The sequence below is a fragment of the Halichoeres trimaculatus genome, unplaced genomic scaffold, assembly GCF_033239565.1.
Source record: "Halichoeres trimaculatus isolate MK-OKI-2021-1 unplaced genomic scaffold, fHalTri1.1 fHalTri1_scaffold_10, whole genome shotgun sequence".
Classification (NCBI taxonomy): domain Eukaryota; kingdom Metazoa; phylum Chordata; class Actinopteri; order Labriformes; family Labridae; genus Halichoeres; species Halichoeres trimaculatus.
In genome coordinates this window covers 23022740-23039012 of record NW_027437187.1, presented here as the reverse complement: position 1 = coordinate 23039012, position 16273 = coordinate 23022740, and the positions used below count along the sequence as shown (strand labels likewise).

At 41.9% G+C, this 16273-nt stretch overlaps 1 protein-coding gene across 8 annotated transcripts in view; it reads left to right on the top strand.

Moving 5' to 3' along the window:
* The window catches only part of shank3a (SH3 and multiple ankyrin repeat domains 3a), a 138796-nt gene that overhangs the window by 72740 nt on the left and 49783 nt on the right, over positions 1 to 16273 (top strand). For all 8 annotated transcript variants that reach the window (XR_012598873.1, XM_074676999.1, XM_074676997.1 and 5 more), the window contains one exon: positions 3470 to 3651. Coding sequence is in view for 7 of the 8 variants with exons in the window: in XM_074676999.1 (XP_074533100.1) it covers positions 3470 to 3651 (182 nt within the window). In the remaining variant the exon portion in view is untranslated. The remainder of the gene's footprint in view (positions 1 to 3469; positions 3652 to 16273) is intronic.

The following is a 16273-nucleotide window of genomic DNA, read 5'->3' as shown; positions in this document are numbered from 1 at the left end:
TAAAATTTCAATGTAACTGCAATACAACTGGTTAGAACTGAGTTTGTGCTGCCTTTTACAGGCATGTAATGCAGCTAAATTAATTTTCTGTTAAGTTTTCACATGACTGATTTTAAATGTTTTGACCATCCAGGGCTTCCAAAGTGAAGACAGGGAGAAACTCTGTGCAGAGAAGCATCAACATGCAGCTCCTGAATGTCTGCAGTTTGAAACATTTCTTATCATTTTTAAGAGGCAGAAAAACATATTCCTGGTGGTATAAAAAGCACAGTGGCCTGATCTCATATTTGTACTGGCCTGCAAACAGTTTCGTCTTCACAAATACAGGTGCATAAAATAACCATAACATCTAACTGGCTTCTTCCATTTAACTTAATCCAGCTAGCTTTGTTGTAAAACTGACATCTTGAATGAATCCAGTGTGCAAAAGGAGAAACATTAAAGCTCCAAATGTCTAGCAGCAATAGACAGCAGGTCTATTAACTTCAGGTTTTAAATCACCTTGCATATTGTCTCAAACTTTCATGTACAGCTATTGTACCCCTTGGTTTTGGTGATATATCAGAATATGGTAAAACTCTGCATTCTCCTCTAAGAAGATGGGCTGGCTGTCCAAAGCAGTTTAATTCAACTATCTTTTCATTGTTGCTTTTTAACTTATTCAAGGATGTTTATCCATCATTTTAAATTCCATAGGTTGTTCCTTTGGCAGAGCAGTCTATCCTCTGGTCCTTTACTAGTTTTTAATGTTGTATCAACATGTTAGCATTTAACACAGTTTACCTGCCACCAGCTTCCACAATGGTTGTACTGCACATAATTAGCTGTTTTAGTCTGGAGTATGGTGTATGTTTTTGCCCTTTTAACCCTTTGTTGCCCAGTGTATCACATATGATACACGAGTCTCAAAGATTTCTATCTCATCAACATGATAGTTTCCTTTAAAAAAAAAAAAGAAAAATAAAGAAAAAAAATTTAAATGTATTAAATGTATTATACCCCCTTGAGGTTTATCATTCCACTACAGGCAACATCATTCAAACATAAGCAAAAATATACATTCTGGCTTTCAACAGACACAGATCTTGAGCAATACCCCAATCAAAAACAGTCAAAAAGGATGGTGTTAGAAGAGCTGATCTTTTGAATTATGATCATTAAAAAAACACTTTCAAGTTACAACATTTATATATAAACAATGAAGTTGGCAGATGTAAGATATTTGAAATACAAGAGATTTGGGTCTGTACAACACTGAAGCTTTGTTTAATGCATCCCTGAAATCTTGCTATTCAAATTGTTTTCAGTTTTTGTTAAAAAAAAATTTACGTGAATTTTTGGGTGACACACAAACAGGTTATATCAAATAGAAAAAAAATCTTCTCCATGTCCCCCCTTCTGTCTGACACAGAGATAACATGTAGACCCAACCATCATCAGCTCAGCTGCAGGGGGCATGTGGGGTCAAGCTGTGAACATAACCTCACTGTTGGTGTGTGGTTGGGCAGAAACACGAGTGGATTCAGAAACAGATCAGAACTAATTCAAGAACAGATTTCTTTTGCCTGTCTGTGTCACTTTGGGGTCACCTGATATCTCCACGCCCCCTTCCTTTCAGCTGTGTGTGCTGCTGATGTTCAGTGCCGGGGCTCAGACATTAACATGCGGCAGCTATCCTGGCCCCTCAGTCCCTGCGGTAATTGGAAAGCCGTCAGCAAGCCGTTGTTTTGTGGTGAGGGGAGACGGAGAAAGAGAGGCTTGTGTGATGGGGAAGCAGAAGGGAGAGCTGGGAGAAAAAGAGACAAACAAGGCTTGAAAAAAGGCGAGGGGTTGGCAGACAGACAGATGCAGACGGAGGAGGAAAGGGCACAGAGGGTAAAATAAGGTAAAACCGGAAATAAAGGTGATAGTGAACGTTTCAGTTGTAGGCAAAGCAAGGCATGTTGTAGTGAATTAACAGTTCTAATGTAAAAGATACAATGTTATACAAATTCACCTTAATGTGACTTTAACGTACAGATAACATGATCCTCGGATTAAATGCAAAGAGTGTATCTTTGCTTGTTTCAATGTGTTTTTAAAGATGCTTAAGGCACCGCCAGCAGAACTTCCCTGAGTACATCCTACACAGTGGAGGCAGGGAAGTGATGAATGAAGACTAGGCGGAGCTCTGCTGCTGGTGTATTAGAATTCACCGCCAGAAAGGGGGAGAGAGAGAGATGGTGAACGATAGGAAGAGAGGGAGTAAAGATGCAATGCGAAGAAATGTTGAGAAGGAGGGGAATTAAAGGGTGAAATGGGGGTGAGGAGCGAAGGAGGGGATTCAAGGCGAAGGAAAAGAGGGAGGAGCATCAATTAAACCAAATAGGCTGATGCTTTTGCCCCCCGCCCCACTGCACACAAGCACACACACATACTGTCACGTACACACTCACTCACACACATGCACATTCTCTCACAGCCTGCCTCAGGGAGCCACGGCACATGCACGTTTGCAGGAGACAGGCAGGAGGAGATCAATCGTGTTCTGGGACCAGTGTGTGTCAGCAATGTGTTAGCGACATGCTGGTGGCGGCGTATGCCATGCAAGCGGAGGTGCAATGTTAGCAGGAGCGGTGGGGGCTGTCTGTGTATGTGCCTGTGCGCACGGCTAGAATGCACACACAGGGCTTGTGGTGTGTGAGTGTGAGCGAGCCGTCAAAGGGGAGGGGAGCCACGGAGCACAGCGGCAGCAGCAGCATCAGTAGCAGCAGCATCAGTAGCAGCAGCATTGCCAGGGAGTGTGTGAGTGAGCGTGTGTGTATGAGGGGTGGAGGGGAGAGGAGAGGCAGACGCGGCGGGACTCCCAGGAGAAGGAGTGGGAGTCGGGGAGCAGACCCAGCCTCTCTCCTCCACAGCAGGTGAACCAGGACCCAAGGACGAGGCTGGATCTGTAGCCTAGCCTGGAGCAGCTGGAACTAGGGACACACACAGGGGATCTCTGTCTCTCTGGAGGAGGCTTCTGGTGGAGTCCCAACTCAGGATGTGTGTGACTAAGAGGGTTTCCAGACAGATCTGACAGAACCACAGGGAGAAGGAAACGGTGGAGTCCTTCTTTACGCTTAAGGATTTTACTTCTACCTCGATCAGGATGCAGGAAAGAGGGGAGAGATAGAGGGTAGAGTGAAAGGGAGCAATAAGGATATTGTCTGTGCTATCAAGGGAGGAAGAGAGGGAATAAGAGGAGGAGGGGAAGGGAGGGAGAGTGGTTGGGATCAGTATACCTCTCTCTCATGACTCTCCCATGGAACACTGACTATTGACTGTTGAATGGCCAGCACTGGAGCTTGTTTATGAATCCCTCCCCGGCAACCATTACAACCAGGGGGTGTCACCCGGTCTCTGTCCCGCTGTCGACCATGTCGGTGACCACGGGTTTCAGCTACCAGCTCCCTGGGATCACCACAGTAACATATGTGTTTGTTTACAGCCCCGGCTCTGTCCAGCGAGACCCAAGTCCCCCTCATCACACTCCTCCAGCGCTGACTGGCCCTCGTGGGCCCAAACGGAAACTCTACAGTGCTGTCCCGGGACGTACTTTCATCGTGGTCAAGCCCTACTCGCCACAGGGGGAAGGGGAGATCCAACTCAACCGTGGAGAGAGAGTCAAAGGTAGGGTATCTACTTCAAATAGTCTAACTTCATTTTTCTCTAACCCTCCTCCTGTAACTGCAATATCACAACACTCCTTGTACTTAAACATGTGAGTAGTTCTTTGTATAATTTGTTTGGCTGTTTATTTCATAGCTACTTTCATGACTCTCTGTGCAGAGTTTGTTGCAAAATAGGACAGCAAACTTTCCCATGCTGCCATATATCTCATTACAAAGCTCACCATTACTTCACTTTGTTTCTGGCTGCACTGCAGTTACGTAATCTTTCAACCTGCAATTCATTTCAGTATCATTTAAGCTTTACACTGTGAGTTATCACTTCATCCAGTTTGTAAATGTGCTGTTTTCTGCTTTACACAGAGGTGCAGTGGCTTCGCTTTTATGTGTTTGTGTGTGCTTTTGTCTCCATCCATGCCTCACTCAAGACTTTGACTGTAATGACGTAGAAGGTAAACTCCAACATATTCTTCTCACCCTGAATCTCTCCCTTACACCTTGATGTGTCAACCCTACCACCACAGTGTAGCTGTTAGTTCCTGGCCCTGTTTGAATCCACTTGAACCGTGTGTACAATCTCACCAGTAATCTGTGATTACTCAAGGAGAGGGCATGCAAATTCAAACAGGTCCCGTGTGCTTTTGCTTTGCCTTTTGGTATGCAGACACACTCTGTGTCCTTCCTCCTCCCTGATAGTGTTTCCCCCCCTGAATGTACACCTGCTTTTCTTCCTCTTCTTATCACTTGTCCACAGACACTCAGCTCCAAGTTGACCCCACACCTTACATCCTGCCACTTCACATACATCACCATGGATCAAACCCTCATTAGCTTAATGGAGGCAGTTCCCCCATGTCCTCAGAGAGGCCATGGAGAAAGCGGCCACACTCATGCTGAGACCTCTCACGTTCCTCCTGGATCTACGGATGCACAGGAAGTACAGATTAAGGGTTGATTTAGAATTTCAGTTTGGATTTTGTTCAAACAGCTGTAAGGCACACAAACACACACATAAAACTGCTCTTGTTTCGATGACCCTGTCTTTCTTCAAAACAGTAAGAACCGATAACACAAACACTTTTTTGAAAAAGAGTAGTCCCATTCTCTCTGCTCTGATTCAAACTGAAACTCCTTTTAGAAACTTTCTCTCTTCCTGCTTCTCTGACGTTGTAACCCACTGCCGGTAAAACTTCACTCTGTATTCTTTGATGTCTGCTCTCTAGTTTGTCCTGAAACAGCTCTTTCATTTTACAGGAATCACTTCAACTGATCATTAATTCAGACTACTGGTTTTGCTGAACAAAGCCAAATGATTCAGATTTGTGTGAAACTTGCGATGCGAACTGGTGTTGAAACAGATGTTATCGGGAATGTGATGACTCAACAGGAGCCTGTGTGCTTCCATCCTCTGAATGGATCTTCTGTCACTGTTTTCGGTCGGTGCAGTTGAATCCATAACCCTGCAACAAATGTGAACACACAGTGTTTTGCCGCTCCTTCATGTTGGCCATGCAGGAAACGAGCTTACAGTTGCATGGCTGCCAGGCCCATGGCCCAGCCAAGTAAACCATCTGGCTCTGTTATGCAACACTGACCATCGTAACCAGCAATGTGTGGTGTTTACGATAATTCTGTAATCCTGGGATACAAACTGAGAAACACAGTTTTGATGTTGAAGGTAGTTTTTGTGTTTTGGTGTGACGATTGTGTGCAGTGCTGTAGCATGGAAGGATCTGGTGCACTCATACACAAGGCCAAGAAGCCTTTTCTTTGTGGGGTGGATGACCTCTGGTTTGATAAATTATGGATTTCATCTCATCTGTATTTATAAATGGATGAGTTGCTAACAGTGATAGCACTCATTAGCAGTGGAAGACAAGAGAAGGTAAAGCAAGAGAAAAAGAGGGAAACCAATACGAGGATTGATTTTATTTGGTGTTTGCCTGTTCTGGCTGCACGTTCAGAGATGTGTAGTTGTCCCAAGCATACCTTGTTTTGTGAATATACCTTCATAAAGCAAGTATTCATCAGTGTCCCTGTTTTTAATATAAAATTGTGATACTGCTTTTGACATCAAACATATTGATGATTCAGTGTATAGGGTCCCTTTACCCTCTCACCCTCCTCCCTGTTCTAAGATACACACTCACTCGTACACCTGTCACCATCTTCCTGTTATTTTCCTCACATTTTTTTTGATCAACAGATATTCCAGAGGAGCATATTTATGATGAGATCACGCTGGGTAAACCTCACTTGCTAATTTGTCTATTTGTGTTTGTGTGGTGTGTGATGTGTTAGCACCTATTAGCCATTAGCTACCTGCAGGTTAGTATGGTGGCTCTAGGTGGAGGACACATATCTTGTGCTGCACAGGATATGTCTCACTGCAGTAAAGTCCATAGATTTTTTTTTTCTTTTGGAAAACATTTTTTTTCTTATAAACATAAGACTTTAGACATGTGTGTACCTTAAGTTTTAACTTGTTTTTTCTCTCTTTTTTAGTGGTGAATGATCAGGATGGAGATGGTACATAATGTCTATTGTAGTAATCACTTAGCATCTCACTTTGTTTCATATTACCCCCACTAGTTAACTTAGAGGCTTGTGATTGTAGCATGTCATCTAACCAAGGACAATTGTCTCTCCTTAAGCCTTGATATTGTCATTATGAGCTGTGTAAGATAATCACAGAAATCACAGTTTGAGTAGTTAAAGTCTCTAAATTTAAATAAAGTGAGAAGTTACAGATTCTTTCCTGTCTCATTTTTTAGACAGGTTGACAGTTGACAGCTCGACCGGGTTATACAATGTACAAGCCATTCTAAAAGATTTGAAGGAGCTAATAATTTTGCGAGGCCCAAATCAGTTTTCAAGTCAAGTCTGAGAGTAAGAAGGCGTGGACTTCATCAATCACATCAAAGGTAGGGTCTGCAGGAATTTTCGTTACTTGTTAGTAAACACAACATTCACACTGGGCTCCTCTTCCTGGGATCAGTGCTAGCAGCAGCGCACACCTGGACACACACAACAGCTTACGACTGAAGCTATGTGAACACAATTACCAACCAATCAACCACATATAGCATTGCGTTTCTACAGCCGTGCACCAGACTTGGCATGTTAGCACAAGCTAATCGCTGTTATTTGACACATACCTGCTCAGTAAAAACCCAACTCACATCACTCTTTATCCTGTGCTGCTCTCCAAGTGCCTGAAAGAGAGTGAAAGTCAAGCCAAGCTTCACCCTTGTTTAGTTAAAAGCTTTATCTGTTTGGTGTTCTGTTTCACTTTGGTTGTATTTTTCTTTCACCATGCTACCTCCTCTATCATAGCCGCTCAGAATAGCTTCCTCCACTCGCAATCATCAACACCCAAAGTCACTTGCACACTGGGCATGCTGTGGTTGGCTGATGTTACCACGCTTACTCTCTGCTTAGAAATGTCCCAGTACAACCAAAACATCAACATACAGGCTGATGAGAGGGTTGAGGCAGACACAGACACAGACACACATGCATTAAGGCTCGTAGGAGACGATGAACAAGATTATTCCTGTAAAAGTTGACTTTTTTTTTTTTTTTTTAGAAAAATCCTGCAGACTCCACCTTCAAGCTTGATATCAGTGTCACACATTAGCTCATTTCTGAGTCTGCTCTTTTTTATTGTTTCTGGATATTTTAGGTCCTTGAGATCCCAAGGGGTCACTTGCTAACCAACCTTAGCTAGAAATCAGCTACAGAACACATTGTGAGCCTCAGAGGCAAGCTTTTTTAAGGTCTAAACAAGAAGAGATGATGTGGTGACTAAATTGCCACCCTGGAACAACAATTTGACCAAAAGGACAAAATGTAATTCATATTTTTTATGCTTTTGGACATTGTCATTTAGCCTATAGATTTCAGTAAATTGAGGTATATGGATCTTTGGATTGAAACTCAGTCAAAGTTGAAATTCCACAGCTCAGCTTGGTTTTTTTCTGTTTAGATTTGTAAGTTGTAGAAAGTGTCAGTGAGCTCTGTTTAGAATTTTAGTCTGTGTTGATGTAATGCTAGCCCATTGCTTTATTTATATGTAGATGACACAAAATTGTGCTTTTAGCAGTGTAGTAATGATATAAAACTATGTTTAATCAATGATGTATCGATCAATGTGATGTCTTATAGCAGACATCCCGCTCAATAAGGAAGATGACAGTTATTCCAGTGACATTTTCAGTGATGATGAAGGTAAAATTTCTTTTCTCATTTATACTCTTAAAGAAGGATGAAAAATGCTTTGATGATGCACATCACTGTGGAGACTCTTTTTGTTATTGTCCCGTTTTAACAATTTATTAACAGTTTATTAATGTGACTTTTGAGTTGAACCAAAAAAAGAAATTCAGATGAATTAAGATGACATGCCTCAAACAGGAAGAGTTTTTTTTGCCTTTTAAATGAGCACATGATCCCACATTTTCATCCTTCATTTTCACTTAAAGTAGCTCTGATAGATGTTAATAAGAAACCGTAGAACAACAGTAGATGTGACTTGAATGTGTGTGTCTGCTTCCAGTGACTGAATCAAAGCTAGAGTTTTAGTTTCTGTAGTTGCTCTTCCAATTTGAAGTATTGCTTCAAAAGAATACTCCCATTCACTCACTAGTTGTCAGTGCATCAGTCTGCTGTCTGAGATCGATGTCTCTGGACAGATTTTGTCTAGACAAACAGCTCTGCTGCCCGCCTTTTAACAGGGTCATCCGCATCCGGCTCTTCAGACAGACTGTTAGTTGCAGGTAATGAGATGTGCTTGTCCTTCCACAGTAGTTGACCACCACTGGAACACAAAACTAGTTTGCATCATGGAATAATTAGGAGTGTGTGTATGTGTGTGATATCATTAACAGCAATCAGAGGAATGGATGCTTTTACAATTTTCTAGTCTGTTTGTGAACATGTGTTTTTTGTAGCTGAATGTTTGAGTATGTTTTTCCATGATGTCATTGGTGCTCTCCAGTCAGTCCCATCCCCAGCCCTCATATGTCTCCTCTCCATGCTTATCCCCTTGGTCAACTTATTTCTGCTCTTTTTTTTCATTTGTGCACTTTTTTTCTCATCATCTGAATGGACATCTCTTGAAAGGCCCATGGGAACAAACAGGGACAGATACAACTGCTGTGACCTGGTCAAGCTTTTGCTATAAATGTGCCAGTACACACTCACACCCCTGGCTGTAAACACACTGGTGTATTTACTTGCCAAAAATCAAACATCAAAGAAACACAGAAACACACTCAAAAAGACGGATGTGTGTATCAACATGCTGGTTTCCCTACTGGGAGTTTGAACCGCACACTCAGGACATCCTTCTCCCCAACAAGGTGACACATTTAAGAGCATGCTTCAGTAACAATGTATTACGTCTCACATATATATGCACACACACACACTCACACATACGCACACCACACTCACCTTCTCCAAACGCCATTATAAATCTTGCAGACAGCCATGAAAATGAAACCAGCACAAGTAACGTTGAGATTAGACATTCACAAACATGATTAATGGGGTTTGGCCGCACCCAGTGTGTACAGAATATTAACACAGCCATGAGCAGTGGAGGATACCTGGACCAGTTATAGCAACAGTCTCACTAACATACACACACTCTGGATAATAATGGATTGTTCCAGGGCCACTGTAGCATCAAACAGGCCCAGAAAGCAACCATTACTGCTGTGATGAGCTTTGAGAACACACAGCAGGTCCGCTTTTCACTAATGCTGATGACCTGCCAGAGAGCTGCAAAGCTTTCTGCTCAACCCCTTGTCAGAATTTATGCCTTGTGCATTTAGCTAATAATAGCCGTCCATTTATTCACATTGCTGTGCATGTGTGTTGTGAAGAAGATGAGGTTCTAAAATGAAACAGAATCTATTATGTTTTTTGACCAAACAACATGCTTCGTTCTTGACTAAAATACATATGCAACTCCCTGTTACCAGGCAACAGGTACTAAATGAAAAACAGTTCTGACATGTCATTTTAAGACTGGAAAATTAAATAACAAATTTTCTTGTAAGTTCAAAAACATCACTTGTTTTATGAAAGCAAAATTAGAGTTCACTGCATAATTTTCTTTACGGTATGACATAATTTAGGTAAAGTTTCTGGAAATCAACTCAAATCACAGCCTCTGTTGAATTGATACAAGATATGTTAGCCTGATGTGAACTTATGTTGATTAATTAAAACTCTCCAACCTGAAAAAGTGTGAAGTAAACAGCCTCTGTGTGTGTGTGTGTGTGTGTGTGTGTGTGTGTGTGTGTGTGTGTGTGTGTGTGTGTGTGTGTGTGTGTGTGTGTGTGTGTGTGTGTGTGTGTGTGTGTGTGTGTGTGTGTGTGTGTGTGCACGCTGTGTTACTGTGTTTGCCTTTGTTCAGCATTGTGTACGTAATTGCCTCAAGTTAGATAAACAGCTTTCTTCAAGTATTCAGCAACCAGCTGTCCTAATATGTAATGTACACATGGGAAGAATGGTGTTTCTTTATCTCTTTTTCTGCCTGAAGATTTTTTATACAAAAAAATTGAGGAGTTGACCACAGAGAACTTCCCATTAAAATACAGGTGTGGAAAAACACCTGAGAAAGGTGTCTCCCATTGAGAAAAATCATCTCGTAACATTTTAACAAACATTCTTCCATTTCAAGATGGTTCTAAATTACATGCATGCTCCTGCAATGTATAAGGCAAATGACTGTTTTTTTTTTTTTTTACATATGTGCTATAGATGTGAAAAATTTAGCTGCAAGAAAGGTATATGAAAATCTGTTATGCTAGAGGAGCACACACTGAACAGTGTTTGTGATGGGATTGAGAGGTAAAGTTGTGTGTCCCACGTTCCTTGCATGTTATTTTGGATCTGTGGACAGCCATTTTAATACAAATTTCACATGTTGACTATTCATAATGTGTCATACTGCGTGTACTTGTTTGTTATTGGTACTGGACAGGGTCACAAGCCTAAGGCAAGGACATTGATGTCACAGCGAACCCTCTAGCTGTCCAATCAGAGTAGCAGCAGGGTGCAAAGTCCCGCCTATGCATCTACCTGCTCCCTGCTGAACCCACCACCTGTCCTCCTATTACACTCTCATCCCTTTGTGTTATTTTTTCCTTAGTTTTGTTTCCCAAACATGACCATGTTGTGCTCTCTGGCTCATAGGATCCCCCTACAGATACTTAGTGATGTAAATCAAAAAACGTGCTCCTTGAACATACATGAGATGTTACCCCATTTTGAAAGCTAATTAGGAACACAGCAGAAGCCTGGGTAATCAGTGTATGAATAAACATGAACAGTAAACCTGCAGCATAAACAGGAGCCTTAGAGTGATACAGACACACATTCAACAGATTTGATTTTCAGAAGCACTTTCATGCAGAGTGAAGCACACTGTTAGCGTTTGGCACGGTGAGGCCTGGCTGGACTGACAGAGTGACTCCAGATGGTTGTGAGCAACAGGCGTTTTCTCGCCTGCACAGTGACAATCTACTGTCACAGTCTGAAAGCGTGCATTAAAAAGGTCATGTCTATCAGGTAAAGCAGCTTGTGCCAACACTGAAAGTAAACATTGTGTTTCACCTTTTTTTTCTGTTGCTCCTCCACAAGCTCCCTGAAATTAAAAACAACCAGAAAGAATGGACTGAGTCTCCTCTGAGGTGATCCTGGTTATTAATGTCCTTGACTTCAGCATCATGACCACTCATCAGACCTACTCACCCATGCAGCCAAAAGCAATTTCAGTCAGCAACTGGCTTTTACTTTTGTCATGTAATAATATGTAGCAGAGGCTCAAGCGTTAGTGCTGGTCAGCTCATTAGAGCATGTTCATCTATCACAGCAGAATCACTATCATTTATACACCCTGACTGGTCAATCAAACCATCAGCTGTGTGATTAACGACTTGACAACAAACAATCTATCACTGATCTATTAACGATCAACAGACAATCAATGCTTGGACTACAGCCTATCAATCAGCGGTATACTCTTTTATACTCCATCGTCGTGCTGTCCTATTCTGGTCACAGTTTGTGTCTATTTCTGTTCTGTCAGAGGCACGCTATAAAACAGAGAGACAGGGACAGAGGGTAACTATTAGGTAGCCTGTTCTATATTCGTCTTAACCTGGGGGTTGTTCAGAACAGAGAGAGGGAATGAGAAACGGAATAAAAAGAGAGAGAGGAGTAATGTCATGTAGCTCCCTGTAGCCCGAGAGGAGGGAGGAGATGAGATGAGAGGAGAAGAGGGATCCCTCCGAGTCAGCCGTGGAGTTTTCCTCCCTCCTCCCTCCTCTATTCCTCCTCCTCTTCATCTCACTATAATTTACAACACTTCCGCCCTCCTCCCTTTTCCTTTTTTCTTTTCTGTCGCTGTCTTCCTTTGAACCACTATTCCGTCTGTCTCTACTGTCATTCACAAAAACACAATATCTCATTGTTTCCAGATATTTTCTCCCCTCCTTTTTTTAAAATTCTTGTCAAGTCTTTATGTCTTCCCTCCCCCCTCTGACACTTTCTGTCTCAGTTGAATACTGATGAGCAGGGGACTGCACCACTCCCTTACCCTCTTGTAAGCTAAAGAAGTCCTGTGAGGGTGAACACGCTGCAAACCACAGCACATTTGACTCAGGGCAGTGTGACTGTCCCTCTTCACTCTTATTTATTGGCTCTCTTTCATCTTCTCTGGGGTCCACTCACCCTTTTCCACATCACCTATTTAATTGCAAGCCACCTCCACTCCTCTTCTTTCATGTCTATCTAAGCCTTCGTGCGTGTGTGAAAGCATGTGTTTGCACATCTCTGGTTGTGTCCCCCTCATTTCATAAAGATGCAACTCTGCTCTCTCTATTAAAGTGAATTGAGCTGAGGTTTAATAAACAGTGCAGGGATCCAAATCTAATAACAGCTCCACTCCGGTTATTGGAATGCTCTTCACACTCACTGTCACACACTTTGTGACACACACTCACACAATCACACTCACACATACACACAGCTATGTAGACTGAAATGTATCTTAACTGTGTTCAGGAAAGCCTTACTCAGCACATCCCTCCACGGTGTGAAATTACTCTTACACTACATCACATGTACAGACACAAGAAGCTGCTTTTTTTTAGGAATTTCACAGAAATCCCCAAGAAATGTACACAAAATTAAAATTATTTTCTGGACCCAGACTTGAACATGAAAAAAATAGTTAAAATTTACTGTAAGATAAGTCAGCATCTCATACTGAACATCATCAGCACTGGTTTTGTTACTTTTGACTCCAAAAAGACAGAGAGAAAATGAGAATCAGGGTTTGGGTGAGATGTCAACAGCAGGGAGCAGAAACAAATTTGAGAATAATGAATTCTAGTGTATTACGCCGCTACTGGTCTATAAGACTGTTTAAAACTGTGTGTACACGGGAACTACCTAAAAACAGTCAGTGACTTTCAGACCATGTCAAAATCAGTTTGTATTTAGCTTGACTACGATATAAATGGACATAGTGAGCTGAGCTAGACCAGGAGTGAACAGGTTTGAGGTTTTACAGCCGAACATGAATGAAGAGAGAGAGACTTATCAATGAAAAGGGAAGCACAGGATCTCCTCCTAGGTCTTGTGACTTCAGCTGTCTGTCAGTCATGCAGCTTGTCAGACTGAACATGTGGCCGGTGTAAGTTGACAAACGCAGTCAAGACACAGCGCAACAGAGTCACACTGCAGACATATCTGGTGTACACACCAGTGACGTCTTCCACTGTGTCATTAAATGTAACCTCCTTTATCCAACCTTAGTTAACCATAGTTAAGACAAATAAGCGTGAATAAGCAAAATTAACAGCAGAAATTTTAAATCTAGCATTTACTTTGTGTATTTATTGCAAAAGTTGGTTTTAAGCCAAGGTTATAACATGAACTCAATATGAACGGTACATATAAACAAACCCATAGATTAACAGAAACAAATTTTATGTTGAAAGTCAAACTATGGTGAATTATTTTTGGTTTTGGAGGTTTTCTGGTTTACTGTCATGGGTTTTTGTTTTTATATTTCACAGTCTGATACTGTCAATGGATAATCCAGTCATAAGCATTGATTGACTTGTGTGTCTGAACTCTTATCTGGGGTACAAACTGCATTTCAATGTCTGTCCACTAGTTGACGTTTTCCATCCACTCACTGATTTCTCATGAACCTTTGAGTTGTTTACCCTCTGTCAAACTGGAAGGAACAAAATGTGATTTTTGGTGGTGGTAACACGCTCATGCCACTTGTAAAACCATTGTACTCTGCAGCACTCCTGTTGCCAAGATGCGTGCGCAGCCGTTACTGTTTACAAACAGTAAACTGGTCTATTGGGTCCACCTTGCTAGACCTTGGTATGACCTCCTCTTGCCTTCAGAACCGCCTTAATACTTTGTGGCATAGATTTAACAGGATGCTGGAAATACCCCGTAGAGATTTTGGTCCATATTGACTCGTAACATCACTCATTTGCGTTACACTCATGATGGGAATCTCCTGTTCCACCACATCTCAGAGCTGCTCTACTGGACTGAGATCAGATTGGATTGGAGTTCAGTGAACTCATTGTCATGTTCAAGAAACCAGTTTGAGATGATTCCAGCTTTATGACATGGAGTGTTATCCTGAGAAGATGGGTACACTGTGCTCATAAAGGGATGGACATGGTCAGAAACTATACTCAGGTAGGCTGTGGGGTTTAAACCGGGCTCAGTTGGTACGAAGGGGCCCAAAGTGTGCCATGAAAATATCCCCCACACCATCACACCAGCAGCAGTCTGTGTTGTTTTCTCCAAAATTCTGAGCCTACCATCTGAATGTCGCAGCAGAAATCCAGACTCATCAGATCTCATGTTTTTTAGTCTTCTATGGTCCAGTTTTGGAGAGTTGTATTAATTGTAGCCTCAGTTTTTCCTGTTCCTAGCTGACAGGATTCTCACCTGGTGTGGTCTTTTGCTGCTGTAGACCATCGGCTTCAAGGTTGGACGTGTTGTGCATTAGTGTGTTCAGAGATGGTCTTCTGCAAACCTTGGTTGTAATAAGTGGTTATTTGAGTTATTGTTGCCTTTCTATCTGAACCAGTCTGTCCATTCTCCTTTGACTTCTGACATGAACAAGCTATTGTTGCTCAGCTAACTCCTGCTCCAGATATTTTCTCTGTCCTGGACCATTCTCTGTAAACCCTGGAGATGATAGATCAGCAGTTTGTTAAATGGTCAGCTTGTCTGGCACTTACAACCATGCCAAGTTCACAATCACTTAAATCACCTTTCTTCCCCATTCTGATGCTCAGTTTGAACATCTGCTGGTTGTCTTGACCATGTCTATACGCCTAAAGGCATTCCTGCCATTTGTTTTGACAAGAAGTTGACAAGCATTTGTTTTGACAGGCAGTTGAAAGCTAGTTGTAGCTAATTAAGTGTGTTACTGCAGGAAGTCAGGACAGTAAGTTAGCTACAGTCTGTTTTGGAGTGTTTTCTATAAAGAGAAAAGCTTAAAAGATCTTCCTATGTGACAATTTGCTTTGAAATCCACAAGGTGCTGTTTTTTGTGCAGCCATTTCTTGCACCATCAGTTTATACCATTGTGGAGTTTGTAATCCTGTTAGGATTATGTTATGTTATGATTGTTGAGCGCAGCCTGTACAGTAACAATGACAGTTTTAAGCTTCGAAAAAACAACTATGAACAACCCATTTGCCAAGACCAGGACTTAAAGAGGTTTATGTACGCAATAGTAAACCACCTTTTTCTTTAAATGCATGGTTCCGACCAGTCGAAGAAGAGAAGCTGTTTCCAACAGATTGGTTGCTCGCACTGGCGCATTGGGGTCTAGCCAATTACAGTGTACGATGGCTCAATGATGAAACACGTCAGAAATTCAGAAAAATATAGAAAAAAATACATCAACAAGTTGTTCTGATTGGAACAAAGAAGAAGCAAATCCACTTCTTTGGTAGCTTAGTTGCACAACTGCTGAATATTTGCCCCTTAAATACTTGTCATCAATCTTTTGATGATTTCGCTTTTTGGTAAATAGTGTCATCAATGATGAAGGGTTTCTTTTTGTTTTTCAAAACATTTTTTTTTTGGTATTACGTTGAAAGTATTTTGGCTTTGGCAAGTCTTCAGGCGTCTCTGTCTGAATCAGTGTGAGTGCATCAGTGGCAGAGAGCCATCAGCCTCCTTCAGCACAGCTGCATCTTTTATTGTCCGTTCCTGCAGGCAAAAACAAGACTTTGACGCACCGGCTGTTACCTGTGAAAGATATGTTTGTGTGTGTGTGTCTGCTCTTTTCCTCCGCAGTTGGCAGATGCTCTGGGTTGTGTGTGTGTGTGTGTGTGTGTGTGTGTGTGTGTGTGTGTGTGTGTGTGTGTGTGTGTGTGTGTGTGTGTGTGTGTGTGTGTGTGTGTGTGTGTGTTGTGTGTGTACTTGTGAGTGCCGGGTTTGCTTTTGTATTCAGAGAAAGAACGACAATGAAAGAGGGAGGGAAAAAAATGAATGACTCAGCACAAAGCAATAGAGCGAAGCAAAGCAAGAATTAATAAGAGCTCAAT